At 36.3% G+C, this 17,578-nt stretch overlaps 1 protein-coding gene across 3 annotated transcripts in view; it reads left to right on the plus strand.

The window, feature by feature from the left end:
* The window catches only part of LOC140126705 (dynein axonemal heavy chain 3-like), an 883,215-nt gene that overhangs the window by 626,288 nt on the left and 239,349 nt on the right, over positions 1–17,578 (plus strand). For all 3 annotated transcript variants that reach the window (XM_072146467.1, XM_072146468.1, XM_072146466.1), the window contains exons 52-53: positions 117–250; positions 16,373–16,535. In XM_072146467.1, coding sequence (XP_072002568.1) covers positions 117–250; positions 16,373–16,535 — 297 coding nt within the window. The remainder of the gene's footprint in view (positions 1–116; positions 251–16,372; positions 16,536–17,578) is intronic.

Consider the following 17,578-nt stretch of genomic DNA (forward strand, 5'->3'; position numbering starts at 1 on the left):
AATAAAACATTCATAATTAGTATAGTATGTATATTTATTTTTGCACATTTGTGTAGCAATTCTTATGATTGTGTTTAGCTTTTCTCTAAGCAAAATAAACATTTTATTTTCCACAGGCATGGCCCGAAGATGCTCTTGAGAAGGTGGCGAATCATTTTCTTGATGATGTGGAAATGTCACAGGAAATCAGGAATGAAGCTGTGTTCATGTGTCAGCACTTCCATCAAAGTGTTGTAGCACTGTCTGAAAGGTATTTAATTAAAGTTACAGCATGAGTGTTTACCAGAACGTATTAAACTTTGCTGCCAACTATTCATTTGGTGCCTGGAAGCAGAAAGTAAAATAATAAATACCAAGTAGATGCAAATAGACACAAAGAAAAAAGAAGCAGTATATCGAACATGTATAGTATTTTGAAAGGGGGTCTAATAGTATCTCAGAAAACGTTGGCATAATAAAGACAACAAGAATTCATAGAAAGGGAATGCAGTGCTAGTCTTATAGCTATATAACTATAGCCAGCTATATGTCTTTATTCAGCCCACATATATCCTACAGAAGCCAATGGAGCCTATAAAACAAAAATCATCAAAAAAAATAAAAGGTGAAGTAGTAACTAAATGGTTAACTATCATTGAACAGCATGCAAATCTGAATTATACTAACAAGATAGATAGATTGATAGATAGAAAAATAGATAGAGATTCCTTTGATGTACTTTTTAAATAGTTTTTATGATGTCTGTGCTAGTGTCAGATACAAATTTAAGAAAATAAAATCTTTATATAATTGGTATTTATAATTGGTATTATAGGTCTTTGTATTCTGCTTTCCATTCAGTTACAATATGGAAGTTTTATTAAGTCATCGTAGTGACATGGTAATATATGATAATGTGTAGATACATTAGGTCTGGTGGCAGTATGTTGTCATATTTTGGCAGTTTGCAATCAGTATTAGACAGTGATATCGGGTAATGTTGTACAGGTATAATTTGACAATATCGTGTGTTCTGGGTTCTCACAATCAATCAGGAGTTTTGATTCCAGCACACATTATAGTTTACTACAGTGCACCATATGACCTACATATAACTTATACCTACAAGCTGTGTCAGTCATTCACCCAATCTTCAGAAAGTAGCCAGAAGGCCAAATCAAGTAGTGAAGTAATGTGCCACACTTCTAAGGAAAGGGGACCCATCACCAGATCCCCTGTTCCTTGAATTTTGACAAGGCCTCATACAGCAGTACTGCCAGTACTGCCCTGCCCACACTACTAAATAGTGACATTCACTTAGTATTGTTCACCACCAAAATAGACTTTTGTCAATGAGAATGGCAAAGGTTTTTCATATATATTTACCATATATACCCGAGTATAAGCCTAGTTTTTCAGCACAAAAATGTGCTGAAAACCCAGACTCGGCTTATACTCAAGTAAAAAATTAAAGGCCTCGCCTTATACTTGGATCGGCTTAGATCGAGTATATACGGTAAACCAGAAAGTACAATGATTCTGTAAAGCATCTATACTGTCCAGTGTTACATAACCACCATTCACTTTCGCATAGAGCTAGTAAAGTTTGTAAAGTTTGCTTTGGGTACAAAATTTTAGTAAGTCTCAAAAAAAATTGTGATTTTTCTACAAGTTTGTACTGTGCTCTTCTGTCCTCTGTTAACTTTGTGTTCTTCTGTGGACAAGCTTTGTTGTCCAATATCTTTTTGGAAATGTTTTATTTGCCTCTGACATTAACCATGCACTGTAAAAGAACAAACCAATGTTTACGGACTCATACCGGTTTATTCCCGGTGTATTATCATCTAAATTCAGTATGTTCCTAAAACATTAGCTGTAGCTGCTGCTACAAATAATACAGGAAGCTTTTGTATTGATCCAATAACAGAATAGCTTTGTATACTATGAAATAAAAACTAGAAAATATATTTATAGTTTATCTACATTTAGAAAACCCCATTATATATATTCTTAATTTTTTGTTTTTTATGTCAATAATCTAAAAGAATGCTAATAATAAAGACTTATGAATAATATACTTTTGTTTATCCAGTTTGTGCCTACACAACATCTGCTTGTATTATGTTGTGACACATTTTGAGATTTGTAGCGTATATAGGAATATATAGAAAGGTCGTCACATGCCAAGTTTTTCATGTGCATTCACAAGCAGCACCCAAAGGGATCTGACTTGAAAGGCTGGTGTTCACACCTTGGTCAGACATTAGTCAGTCAGGCTGGCACCAGAAATCTTCTTAAATCCACCCAACTGCAAAACAATCTCTGGATCACAACTTCATAGCCACATACCAGGTACATTTCTGATCCGAAGGGGAGGGGAGATGCCAGTCTGTATCTCGATCTGTTATAGAATCTTTGGGTGAGAAGTTACCTGGAACTCTCAATGGAAACATTGTAGATGTCCTAATGAACTGGAGGTCCAGAATCATTGTTTGACCTCCCATTCAAGGGGTTGGCCACTTTGCCTCATGTTTTTGTGCTATGTGGAAGGCAGTATTTTAGGTAATTTACCAATACACATTTATAAAAAGTTCTGCTCTGTTTTTTTTATATAAAAAGTGAATCCTCCTGTTTTTACCTCCTCGGCCAGTCATTCCTGACCATAAAATGGCTGCAGATGGAGGGTCATGTGATCTGTCCATGAACAATTGCCAGTTACAGATCACGTGACTCTCCATCTGTGGCCATTTTATGGACAGGAATATCTGGATGATGAGGTAAAAACAGGAGGATTCACTATACATATCAAGAAAGCAGAGAAAAACTTTCAATAAATGTATATTGGTAAATTACATGATATCCTGCCCCACACACTTACGCATACATTACAACAAAAATTGAGTTAAAGTGGCCAAGTCCTTTAAGGATGTTCTGAAACATCATGTGTCTTGAGATTACAGTTCACTGGACCCAGGTCCTGGGGGCAAGCAGGGCATATATTTTTTTTTCAGACTATGAGGCGCACCAGAGTATAAGGCGCACAATCAATAAATGCCTGCTAAAATGTCTAGGATCATATATAAGGCGCATCAGATTACAAGGCGCACCTGATTACAAGGATGAATGACCAGCAGGTAGCAGACCTGTGCACAGTTCAAGGCAGCTGTTGTCTGTAAGTGTGGTTCATATATAAGGTGCACTGGACTATAATGTGCGCCTTTGATTTCTGAGAGAATCAAAGGATTTTTTGTGTGCGCCTTATAGTCCGAAAAATATGGTAACCTAGCCTTTAAGACTCCTTAGCATCATGCTGGAAGAAACCCTAAAGACCACCCATTTCACTCTCCTTCCAGTGTTGGCAGCAACACATGGGAACTAGCTTTTATTGTTCATCTGTTAACTTGTTTGTACCCCCTACCTGTATCTTGGAATTCTGTCCACTGTACACATATATTGCTTGTGTGTATTGTGTTTGTCTAGTGTGCCCTTAAGGAAATTAAATATCTATATTTAACTTGGGTTGTTCTTTAACCTCGATCCATGAATCCCCGATATAATCATGTTACAGATCAGGCTTATGTCTAACAAGATGCTGACAGCAATACTACTGGCTATCAGAACTCTGTATTACTGGGGCAAGTGTCAACCTTTCAGGGTTGTGGGTAAATATGATGCCGGAAATCAAGTGAGCCAACCTCTGTGCCTTCCTGTACCTATGTGTCCAAGGGGTGTCAGTGAAAACTATAGCTTATTAACACTGCAAACATCACAATAATGAAGATTGTATATACCTTTAAATCTGGGGTAAAAGCTTTGTACAACATATTCTTATTTTTCACATTTTATGAAAATATGGGCTTTCCATGTATTATGCATTTTGGGCTTATTAAAAAATACCATTAAATCCTAGATTATGTGTCCCACATTTTTAACAATGGATCTTGCACAGAGTATAGGTTTAGCTTAGTTTATCTTTTATTCCTGTCACTTTTTAATTAGGCTTTTCAATTTTTATACTGCAAATTCCTATTCCTGCAATGGAGATGGCCAATCCGTTTGCTTTGGACAACTCTATTTAATGAATGACAATCTGTATGTTGTCAACATTTCTTCTGTCTCACATCATATTAATACATCCATTGCTAAGGCTAAGCCTAACTGTCCCTTGTGTATTGACTAGTTTCTGTGAAAGGCGCTGGGAACACTGTCTGCTTATTAACATTCTCATACTTCTTAACATTGTCTTGTGGTACATACTTTTATTTCAGAACAGACTATTAGAATTAATGTGAATTTATTTGATTTTCTCATGTTGGTCCCTAGGTTTTTCATACTTTTTTTTATTCTAACTATAGTCTCCAGTTCACCCCTTAGTGACAAGCTTATTTGAGTTTGATAAAAGGCCTATTTTTCAAAAGCTGTATGTGTCAAATACCCAAATATTTTTGAGTTGGTTTTTTCATGACATTTTGTGCTTAGTGGTAAATTTTGGTTGATATATTTAGCATATGTTTATGAAAAAAGGTGAATTTGGTAAACTTATTTTCAAAATTCTACTACCCAAATTAGTTACTAACTAACATTTAACCATCTCAGCTTTGTGTTGGCCTTATTTTATAAGTGTCCTTTGTTTTATTATAATGCTAGAAACATTGCAAATGGAATATCATTCTCTTAAATTTTCAAGAAAATTTTCAATTATTTTACAGACCATTTAATTTCTATAGGGGTTTTGGAAGTTCTGTTAATAGAAACCCCACACATACCACCCCTTTCTATTAACTTAACCCCTCAACTATTCAAAACAGCTTGTTTACCCTTTATGTATTTTACAGAAATTCAAATAAAATGAAAGTTTGATTTGAATTTACTAATTTTTATCATTTACGAATATATTGTGCAGTTTCTTCTGAATAAGAGGACACCCCAAATGTGGATGAAACTGTAGTAAGGGCACATGGCGGGCACAAAATGAAAGGAGCACCATTGGGGTTTTGTAGGACAGAATAGTTTTCATAGGTGCCATGACGTGTTTGTAGAGCCCCTGGGGCTGCGTTCACAAGTGGAATTTTGGATGCATTTTGAAATGCAATGCAAAGGCGACGCCTGCGACCGCACATTGAGGTAAGATTGCATTTCCTTTGCATTTAATGAACATGTTTGAAACACAATGGGGGTCATTTACTAAGGGCCCGATTCGCGTTTTCCCGACGTGTTACCCGAATATTTCCGATTTGCGCCGATTGTACCTGAATTGCCCAGGGATTGTGGCGCATCGGCGCCGGCATGCGCGCGAAGGAAATCGAGGGGCGTGGCCGAACGAAAACCCGACGGAAAAACCGCCGCATTTAAAAACCGAAAAAGTGTCGCTTGGGGAGCGCTTACCTTCACCTGGTCCAGCGCGGTGTATTCCGGCGCGATGAGATGACTTTCAGTGCAGCAGCGCCACCTGGTGGACGGCGGAAGAACTACATTCATAAATCCCGGCCGGACCCGAATCCAGAGCAGAGAACGCGCCGCTGGATCGCGACTGGACCGGGTAAGTCAATGTGCCCCAATGTTACCAAAATATGTGATCCATGAGTGGAGCCTTTGGATTGCGTTTCAAAAGGCAAGCCAAATGCCATGTATGAATGTGGCCTCTGGTACCACAAACTTTTTAGCATGTGGTATAGGGGTCATTTTAACCCCTTGCCACTGATGATCTTTTTCCATTTTACTTTCTGTTTATTACTTCTCACTGTCAAAAATTACTAACTTTTTTTTCCGTGTACAGAGCTATGTGAGGGCTTGTTTTCTGCATAACAAATTGTGCTTCTTAGTGGCTGTATTTTATATTTCATGCCAAGTACTGGGAAGTGGAAATAAAATTTAAAATGTGGTAAAATTGCAAGACACTGCATTTGCTCTTTTTTCTTGTGGCCTCTGTTTTTAGCCTCTTTCACTGTACACCCCAAATGGCATCTCTAATTTATTCTTTGGTTTGGTTTGATAACAGGGTACCAAAGATAAATGCCACATTTATATAGGTTTTAGAAGGTGTTAATGAATTTTAAAAAATTAAAACCTTTTGTACAAAAAAATATTTTGACTCCAATAACTTTTTCATATTTAGTAGTGTTGAGTTGTGTAAGGTGCCATTTTTTCCTGGAAGAGCTGACATTTTTATTGCTACCATTTTGGGGACTGTGGGACCTTTTGATCACTTTTTATTAAAGAATACCACTGGCTCACCTGTGACGTGGTAGGACTATACCCATCTCTTAACCATGATATTGCCATACACAGTCTGTGTTCTTTCTTGAACAGATTTCGTATGTATTCTGATGTTATGAAAGAGTTCATTGTTTGTTCAGAGATGCAGGGCAGTGATGGAGGGCAAGTGCTCCCTATCATTAGCCAATTTATACATGGCTATATAGGAAGAACAATTTCTCTTCACTTCCGATAATCCCTTCTTATCCCACGTCAGGTGGTATCGTCGCTATATCAATGATCTCCTCCTGGTGTGGGAGGGAATCGAATCGGAGGCTCCTAACTTTCTAAAATATATCAAGCACAAGCGGTTCACACACGAGCTGTCTAATATTACAGTACATTACTTGGACATTACTCTTACAGGAACCAGTCATGTTAGTATTGAATATTATACAAAACCCATAGCACTGAATTCCACACTAAATGCCAAATCATGTCATTCTAAACATGTTCTAAAAAACATACCTGTGGGAGAACTGATTCGGGTGAAGCGTAATTGTACTAACATAGACACCTTAGTAAAAAGAAAAGAAAATCTTGTTTGCTCACCCAATCACCCATAAATCACCCATAAACCCATGGAGCACTCCTATAGGTCCTCAACTCCAGAAACCTAGTATGCAGAAAAATAGGAATAGACCGCACTCTTAGAAAGCCACACTTGTACTGTGTTAAGAAAGCTTCATCCTTTATTTCATTCCAATTGGGGTGCAACACGGAAACAGCAAAATCAACGATCAGCGCGTTTCGACGCTAGTGCTTCTCACTCATGACTTCACATTATGCACTGTCATGCATTTAGGTATCAAGAAAGAGACACACCTTCAAACCACATACACCAAAAGTAATGCAATACAATCACTCAAAAAACCCCAGAGAAACTGCAAAAACCCATAATCCCTCTACCATGTGTGGTGGGACACCATTGCTACCAGTGAGATCACATGACAGATCACGTGACTACCAGCATGCTCTTCACAGGGGGTGGGGCTAAAGGGCACATGATTAATCACGTGACTAATGATGAGACTTGTTTATAACTCACCATGGAAACCCGGACAAGCGTGGACAAGGGAGGTGTATCTAAGTATGTTACTTATGCATGACAGTGCCTGAAACATATCAAGTGTGTATATAAGCATAAAAACTGTTAAAAACACAATTTTTGGTTTCATTATCTAACACAATGGAGATGTGTCACATAATACACTCCATTTACATAACGGGCCATATTAAACTGTTATGAATACTGTATATGCCCTCTGGAGCGGTGAATATACAAACCAAGAAGAAATAGCCATACAATGCAATGGGTTGTCTATTTAAAACCAGAGAAACATTCATTAAACATGTAAACATCAATAGGTAAGTATTAAATCTAACTTCCTGTTGAGACCCTCTGGATATCAAATAGACAGCATAAACATCCAGAACGTTTCCCAATTTAATAGTTTCTGCTTCATGTCACCTCCTCTTTTAGGCCTACACACCCTTTCTATCCCACACCATGCAAACCCCTGTATGTTCTTATTATGCATTTCTCTAAAATGCCTAGATAGGGCCGAGACATTAACAGTATTACCACTGACATCTGATAAGTGCCGTCTTATTCTAGTTTTCAAAGGGCTGTATGTCCCACATACTGTTTTTGGCAAATGGTGCAACCTGCTAGGTAGACTACATTCTCAGTGTTGCAATTGATATACCTATGTATGTCATGATTTTTACTCCTGGTGTGGGAGGGAATGGAATCGGAGGCTCATAACTTTCTAAAATATATCAATCACAAGCGGTTCACACACGAGCTGTCCAATAATACAGTACATTATTTGGACATTACTCTTACAGGAACCAGTCATGTTAGTATTGAACATTATACAAAACCCAGAGCGCTGAATTCCACACTAAATGCCAAATCATGTCATTCTAAACATGTTATAAAAAAACATACCTGTGGGAGAACTGATTCGGGTGAAACGTAATTGTACTAACATAGACACCTTAACCAGTAAAATCAACAAAAAAGGGACGATTTATCACTATATCCCAAATGGATGCTAAATAGAGCACATAAAATAGTTGATAATATTCCCAGAACAAAACTATTGTCAGAAAACAACAACAAACAACAAACAGACAACATGTACTGGAGGTTAACTTTTCCACATCATACAGCTTACAATATCAAGAAATAACATGGATTGCCAATAAATACATTCTAATACTATATATGGATCATGATCTAGCCACTATATTACCTAAAAAAGTTAATTTTGTGTGTAAAAGGGCACCTACTATGTGCATGCAACTATCCTATCAAAAATTGGCTTAGTATACAAGATTTTTTAAAGTGTGGACACAGAAAATGCATTTGTTGTAATCATGCGTCACCTAGTAAAAACATTTGTTCCGCACACACACACCTTAAAAAACAACATTTCCTGTTATATAAACTGTTTATAATACATTGACATATACTCTATGCCACTAAAAAGAATGCACTAAACATATCCAGGGTATTGCATCATTGTAATTGTGTTGTAATGTTCATTATGGCGACTGTTCTAATGTGTCAGTTGTAGCAGTGGAAAAAGTGAAACGTCATCAGCGGCGTCACTGCTGCATCACAGTGTGATCCGACGGGCAATCCAAAAAGTATGCTGGTTGAAACCTCTAGTTGTTTGTCTCGCTCCCCTTCCAGTGACGGTGCAGTGCAAAATATGGATTTTGACTTTTATTTACATGCTGAGACTTGCTGTGATACCATCTGTATTTGCATGTCTGAACATTGAGTAAATATTTCCATTGAGCTCATAGTATTTTGTTTAGTGTGCCCTTAAGGTGATTAAATATTCGATTTAACCATAGCTAGAACTTCATAGCTAGAAAAACACGATCCATCTCTTGGAGGACTTTTTAGTAAAAAGTTTCAAATTCATTATTAAACACTAAAAATTTACGATGTTCCACATGGTGATATATGCACATGTGAATTAGGCAAAGCTAATCTTTTATCCCAATCATGTTTGTCTTCTTAGACTAACATATACCTGGGCTGGTTTCTGGCCCAATATAATTGTGTTATGGACTCAGGTTATATTTAAAGAGAAGTGGGGGCAGTACTACTTGCTGACAGGCTTGGTTTAACTGGAGCTAGTAAAATGAGTTTTTAAGCCTTTCAAGATAGCGAGCAAGTGTTGTGCCATGCAAGAGGTTGCATGTGGCATCAGGAGATATGCAACATGACCCATGTAATAAACTTCAAATAAACTCGTCATGCAACTACAAGTGTGATGTCCATAGATAAACAAACTCTATTACCCCTGATACAGGAATCCCCTATAAAGTTAGAAGAGATGCTTAATGGTGATATAGTTTACTACTTTATAGGTAATTCATTAAAAAAAATAATATGGTCGGTGTAGATAAACCTATGTGTTACAGCTAATTGCAAAGCCTTATGAGTAAAGTTTTGTAACTAGCCAAAGAGCATTATTAACCACATGTTTGCTACATGTTTTTTTTTTATAATGAATTACCAATGAAGAATATTTCTATTTTACATTGGAGGTGCCACAACAATTTATTCTTTTCTTCTATGGATTTTCCTCCACCATGAAGGACTCCATCGGGTATAGTAGAGATTTTTTTCTATTTTTTATGTAGTTTATTTGAACATAAAACCTTTTTGGTCACTGTTAACAATATAATAAATAATTATGGATAGTCGTATGGCAAAGATTTTTATCATATAGTCCTGTAAGAAAAATTTGTAAGATGTCCTTTCTCAGCTTAAGCATTAAAGAAATCACAGACTCGCTAAAATTTATGGCTAATATGCCTTGTAATAAATAAACTGAATAGTATGAAGCAGTTGTACAAACATAGGTGCAGATCTCACATCAATTTCAGTCAGTAGGTCATCACTGTCACATGCTTAGGAGATTGCACTATTTATGTCTTCCGGGATAAAGGATGTTGTGATCTTACCTAAGATAACAGTCTCTTTTTTCTTTCAACATTGGGGTGTAAAGCCTTGTATTCATTAGTGACTATTTGCCATGGTTTAGATTAGATGGATTGTTAATGGATGGTTGAGATTAGATGGATCCTTCAAGCACAATATATAACTTCACCTTTTCTCTCTTTTTTTTCATCTGCCCACCTCAAATTTAATTGTATTTTTAAATTTAGCAATCTCTCTATAGAGCAAACTCTTGAGAAATGATTTTCCGATCTTCTAAATGAAATTCATTTGTGAAGGTCCAGCATTCACCTAAAAATATTAATCTCTCTATTCTTTTATAATCTAAGCTTCCAAGTAGTGTTAGTCAATATTCAAATAGGCCTTACATTTCTCCTCAGTTTTATGTCTACCACAAACATTGATTTATTTGTCTTCTTGTTCCAAAATGTGAAGAAATTACACCCTTTATCATGAAAGGATTATAAAAACCTTATTGACTTCTAGAATGTATTTCTTGAGATTAAGACAAAATACAAAAAATGTCCAATACAGGCAGTCCCGGGTTACATACAAGAAAGGGTCTGTAGGTTTGTTCTTAAGTTAAATTTGTAAGTAAGTCGGAACTGTATATTTTATCATTGTAATCCCAGCCAAAACTTTTTTGGTCTCTGTGACAATTGGATTTTAAAAATGTTGGGTTGTCATAAGAATCAATATTAAAACTAAAGCTTCATTACCGGCACATGTAAGGTTATGCACCTGGGGGCCAATAATCCAAAGGCAAAATATGTCCTTGGGGGAGTAAATCTGGGAGAGTCCCTTGTTGAGAAGGACCTGGGGGTACTAGTAGATCATAAATTGAATAACAGCATGCAATGTCAATCAGCTGTCTCTAAAGCTAGTAGGATCATGTCATGTATTAAAAATGGAATGTACTCTCGTGATAGGGATGTAATATTACCACTATACAAGGCACTGGTTCGGCCACACCTGGAATATGCTGTCCAGTTCTGGGCACCGGTCCATAAAAAGGATGCCCTGGAGCTGGAGAGGGTTCAACGTAGAGCCACAAAACTGATAAGGGATATGGAGGGTCTTAGTTATGAGGAAAGATTAAAACAACTAGATTTATTTAGTCTGGAAAAGAGACGACTACGAGGGGACATGATTAATTTATATAAATATATGAATGGTCCATACAAAAAATATGGTGGTAAGTTGTTCCAGATTAAATCAAATGAAAAGACGAGGGGGCACTGTCTCCATTTGGAGAAACCAAGGTTTAATCACCGGAGGCGACAGGGCTTTTTTACTATGAGAACTGTCAATCTGTGGAATAGCCTGCCTCAGGCGCTGGTCACAGCAGGGACAGCGGAGAGCTTCAAGAAGGGTCTAGATGCCTTTTTACACCTAAATAACATTGATTGTTATACTATATAGGATTGTTTCCCCTAAATCCCTTCCTCATCCAATCCCTACCCTTCCTTGGTTGAACTTGATGGACAAGTGTCTTTTTTCAACCGTATAAACTATGAAACTATGAAACTATGTAAGTCGAGTGTTCTTAAGTAGGGGACCGCCTGTAGTCGGGTAAAGATTCATGAACTAGGTCTCACCTACCAAACCAACCCAAAACTTAGGTATATGTCAGCTGCTGTCTCCAAAAAAAGCTATTTTTTCAGTTTCCTTCAAAATATGAAAAAATAGACAGCAGAACCATTAACTTCAACTGCACCTTTCTTTCTTAATATCCTCACAATGAAGACAAGGACTTGAGATGATAGCAGTTATATTAGAAAAGATTCTGAAAAAGAACCAGTGTATAATTGATGTGCCATCTTCACCCTAATTCTACTGAAAGAAAATCTTGATCAAATCAATTGACCTACCACTTCCCTATGAATTCAACATCATCGTCACTTTCAGTTTTCTCTGGAAGCCTCAGTATAGGACCCAGTTTGGACTTGTTGGCTAACAGTTCTGCAGATAATTGAATCTACATTGTAAACCACATCAGAATGTGAGCAATAGTCACATTGCCAGCTGGCACTTAATTTTCTGCCTGAACTATTGTATGTCTGCCAAATTTGTAATTTGATTTATTTCTCTACCTTTTTGTCTACCAATTTTGCACAGATAGGGTGTGAAAAATTATAGTACATCTTTACTGCGTCTATAGAAATTAAGAGGGTAGGCAGCTAGCTCTTGATTGATCATAAGTCTAGTATGACCACCCCTATGAAAGAGTTAGGAGCTTTACATTTTTGAGACGCTTTGGAACTTTTGAGTAGCAAATTTACAAGTTTAAGACATTAAAGGGGTTGCCCACTTTCAACAAATAATTGTTATTGTTTGTTTAGGGAAAATTAATCCAATTTTACAATATACTTTCTGTATCAGTTCCTCCCTATTTTCTAGATCTCTACTTGCTGTCATTCTATAGAAAGCTTCTAAGTTTACTTCTAGTGAACAGAAATCTGTCCATGTTGATGTGATGGAGGTGCAGGTGCACAAGCCATTAGTATCAAACAACTCTTATTACTATCAGTGATAATAACTGCTGGTGCACCTACATGTCCATCACATCACCATGGACAGATTTCTATCCACTGGAAGTAAATACAAAACCATGAGGAATTGATAGAGAAAGTATATTTGAAAATTTTATAACTTTTCATTAAACAAATAATATCAATTATTTACTGAAAGTGGACAACCCTTTTAAAGACAGCTGATTAAGAGGAGTATACTTGCCATAAGTGTCCAGGGTCAATTGGAAAAAAAGTGAACAGGTATGGCTTGTTTAGGGAGGTTGCCAGGAGAAATTCTCTTCTCTCACATGTTTGGGGAAAAAAATGGAAGCATAAAAGCACAAACACATCATATTGACTGTCACAGTGGTATGAGGGTGATGATATGGTATTGCTTTCAGTCAAAACACCTAAACACCTTGTAATAAATGGGGATAATTTATTATTGGAGCTTTGTGCCATCAGATTCATTAAAGTGGCTTTTGGCCCTTGATAACTCCGCTGTCAGTGTTACTATGCTATGGGTTTGTTTTCCACAGCCACATAAAAAGTAGCAAAATGCAATCAAAAGTTTTAGCACATAGACCAGAGTGTCAATTGCACCTGAACGGAAAATCGCAATACAATTCCGGCCAACTGTGAAAACCTTTTTTTCTATGTCAGCTCTCTATCGCTGTAATGGCCATATTTCCATATACATATTTTTCATGTGTCATGGCTGTGTATCCACAAAGTTGGTCCGTGTGTAGTAATGATTATCCATGATTGAGCTAGGCCAGCCCATAAGGTCATGTGATTATTTCCCAACAACCAACCATAAAATTGGCCAGAAAAAGTAGTACAACTGTGTGCAATCCATTTTTTTGTGACACCAAAGATTTTTATGGGACTGTCTGGGCCACAAACATGGATTAGTATAGGACATGTTCTGAGTTTTTCCTCTTAGTCACTAGGCTCAGACACAGTGCTGAGAAATCATCAGCTGTGAGCATGATCCCATATTTATACATGGATCTGTGAGGCAGCCACAAAAATAAATGATTAAGACATTTAGAATACTGCCATAATATTGGACCCAGATGGCAACATCAATATAGAAAAAAAATATGTATACATTTTCCCAACCTTATATGTAAAGCAATGTAGAAATGTTTTTTCAAGCTGCATTAAAATGCCTAAGAGAAGTATACAGTTTATCATAATTTTATAAGATAATAAATAAATAATTTTAATTACATTTATCTGCATTCTTTTCAGTTCATTATATTTTATATTAAGAAATATACTTCAAAGTTTATTGCTTGAACCTGGCAACCTGTAGGTAACTTGTTAGTAGTATACTGCATACATATTTACATCCTCTAGCCGTGTTGGATTGTAGAATCTTTTGGAGTGAATTTAAGCCTTTAATACCATGGAAAGAACACAGCCTTCAGTTGAGAATTTAATTGATGGAGAATTTTGTTGTTGCAAACAGGACTCATTGCAATGCTAAGTAGCTGACTAAATATTTGACTTTAAGTAACAAACTGGGTAAAATATTTATATGGACCATGGTAAATACATTTCAATTTGTATTTCCAATAAAGTAAAAAATAAAATCTTTGATTCTGTAACAAACTAGTAGGATTTGCTAAAGAAAAACAAATTCATTGAAAAAAGTAACTAAATACACTAAGTATGGGCCAAGAATACATGTAGCACTCTAGAATATAATGCAGTTTAATAGTAAAAAAAAGATATTTAAGACCTCCTACTAATATCATTGGATTTAACCAAAATATTTGTCATAACTGACCTGGTCCTCTTCTGGATCTCCTCCTACCTCTCCAATCGGACATTCATTGTCTATCACTCTCATACTACCTCTTCACCTAGCCCCCTCTCTGTTGGCATCTCTCAAGTCCCATGGCTTTCAATATGCAGATAACACACAAATCTATATTTCTGGTACAGATATCTCCTCTATCCCCATTCATATATCTGTACACTCATCCTCACAGGACCTTCAGCTTAACCCTATTACCATTTGTTCTTCTCAAAACCATATCCAGCACTTGTCCTATGCATCTCCCATACTCTGGAACTTTCTACCAAAATGTGTCAGACTGCCCCCAGCTTTCATCTCCTATGCATCTCCCATACTCTGGAACTTTCTACCAAAATGTGTCAGACTTCCTGCCACCTTCCAAACCTTCCAACCTAATCTAAAAAGCCACCTTTTTAGAATCGCCTTTGAAACACAATAATTGCACTGCTCTGCTCCCTCGACTTGTGTCTCCATCTACCCTTCCATATAGATTGTGAGCCCTTACAGATAGAATCCTCTTTCTACTTATCTCCTGATGTCTAGTTTTGTATTTGTACTTGTATTTGTTCTTATCTTGATGTAATGTATGTGAACCCCTTACTGGTTGTACAGCACATAGAATTAGTGGTTCTCTATAAATAAATACCAATAATAAGCAGAATATTTGCATAAAAAGTAAACTAAACAGTAACAGCAAAGAATAATAATCATCAGCATCATAATAATATTCAAATGTTTGCATATACAAGTTACTTCTAATGGGAGGACAGTACAGAGCTGTGGGGCGCAAATTTTATCCAATATAATATGTAATACAACTATATATATACAGTACAGACCAAAGGTTTATACACACCTTGTCATTCCTTGGCTTGTTGGGAACAAGGATTAAAAATAACCTTTGATAAGTTTTGCAGTTGAGTATTGCAGCCTGGGTTAAAGTTTATGGGTGTTAAATAGTTCTGAAATCAGCCCAACCTGAACCTCACGGGGTCCACACATAACTAATTAAAAATTGACATGCATAAAACTAGGCAATATTTTAAGTAATGAGTTAGTGACCTAGCTAGTTGGCTAGTTGTTTTAAAATCCTGTAAAACCTCCTATAAAATTTTATATATAATTTTTATTTGTTTTATAGTTTTTAAAGGCTTGTGATGTTTGTTGCCAAAATTTCAACTAGTACATTGAAAGGATTTAGAGACCCCTTTAACTTTAGTTTCACCTTTTTATTGGTATAAAACCAGTAACAATGTAGATTTGGGAAGTTTTCTCCTCTATTAGAAGTCATTTGGTTATATTATTGTAAGAAAAACTGTGCAAAATATACATATACATTTCATTCTTTGGAATATTTTGCATGTTAATAGATCTTTCTTTATTTTTGCTATTGTGTGTTAAAATAAATCTTTCTATTAAACAAATCATGACATTTTTGTAGCTAGCAGAAATGCTGAGCTGAATAGTTATTATACACGATATGCTTTTAAAAGTATCATACCCCTATCTTTTTCCTAAAATAAAGAAAAAATTGTTATTGGATCTCATACAATATTCATGAACACGAACAACTGCCTTTTTCACTGACCTGACCTTGGAGCTGTTCGAGTGGAAATTAGTTTTTTTCTTTTTTTTTTTAACATGAAAATGCCTCTATATGTTTGGTTTTCTGTGAAAGCTGAAAACTCATTTTGGGGAATTGATGAGGACAAATGTGTGTTTATGTCTCAAAGCGGCAAATAAACCTTAAAAGAACAAAATATTTTATACTGTACTTTATCAATCTGAGGCTATGTCTTATGTCATTCCATTTTTAATTGCTGACAGGGTTTTCCAAACGCTACAGAGACAGATATATGTCACCTCAACATCGTACCTTGAATTAATCAAGACCTTTAAGAATCTATTAGAGCATAAAAGACTTGAGTTGTTAACCAGCAAGAACAGATATCTAGTTGGGCTTGAAAAACTGGATTTTGCTTCTTCACAAGTGAGTAAAACGTATTTGTGGCTGATCAAGGTAATACATTTCCTACTGTTTCTCCTCTAGAAATAGACATTAGGAATTAAGCTTCCAGAAAGCATGTTATGAACACGGGCGGAAATTAACAGTGGCCTAGGGTTATAAAAAATTCTAAGCAGATGGGCCAAATTTCTCCTGTTTTTAATTAGATTATAATGTACTCTCATTAGTAAACAGAGCAGCCAGACTGACACTGAAATCACAGGAGCAATTTTAACTTGCTCCAATGTAAGTGGAGAATAAACTTGCGTGATGGAGTTACTTGTTGTGAAAGCAGCATGAGACACAGTCACTTGTTTCCATTTTTGGAGACCATGCAAAATGAAAGTTTTCAGACCACATCAGTTAACACAGTGGATAAAGATGGCAAAGTTCCGAAATGCATCTATTTTTATTTGACTCAGTGGAAGCAAAGAGTTTATTAATTAAGTTAAACTAACTATTTTCCCAAAGTGAAATGCTGATGTATAACATTCCAGTTTGCACATGCCATGGTCGCTTTTATACTTCTGGCCTCAGTTATGAGGACACAGCCCCTCAAGTTAATGGATATTGGCTCAGTATATGAAATTGCTTTCATCGCCGTATAAATGTAACTGGCATACTTCGCTGCCAGTGTATTTTTAGCATTTTATGAATGTTTATTGTTCTTCATGAAATATCTGAACAAAATCTGAAAATAGAACACCTCAATTGTTTTCACATTAGCAAATTACATTAACATGTAAACTAGGCTCTATAAGAACATTAGAACATGAGTAGATAAGAGTAAGGAGCATATTCAACAGGTCATTAATGTTTAAAGAACCTACACTATCATGAAAACTGGTCTCAGAAATTGACTGGGCTTTCCTGTCAAGGGAAATTGGCCACCTGTCTGTCAGCATAGCTGAAAACAATCTTATTCAGTACAAATAGCCTCCATATTTTGACATGGTATTTCAATTATCCCTGAATTTTAAAATGTGTCCATGTCAATTTGCAGTTGGTGACATTTTCATCCCTACCAC

The sequence above is a fragment of the Engystomops pustulosus genome, chromosome 4 (assembly GCF_040894005.1).
Source record: "Engystomops pustulosus chromosome 4, aEngPut4.maternal, whole genome shotgun sequence".
Taxonomy (NCBI): domain Eukaryota; kingdom Metazoa; phylum Chordata; class Amphibia; order Anura; family Leptodactylidae; genus Engystomops; species Engystomops pustulosus.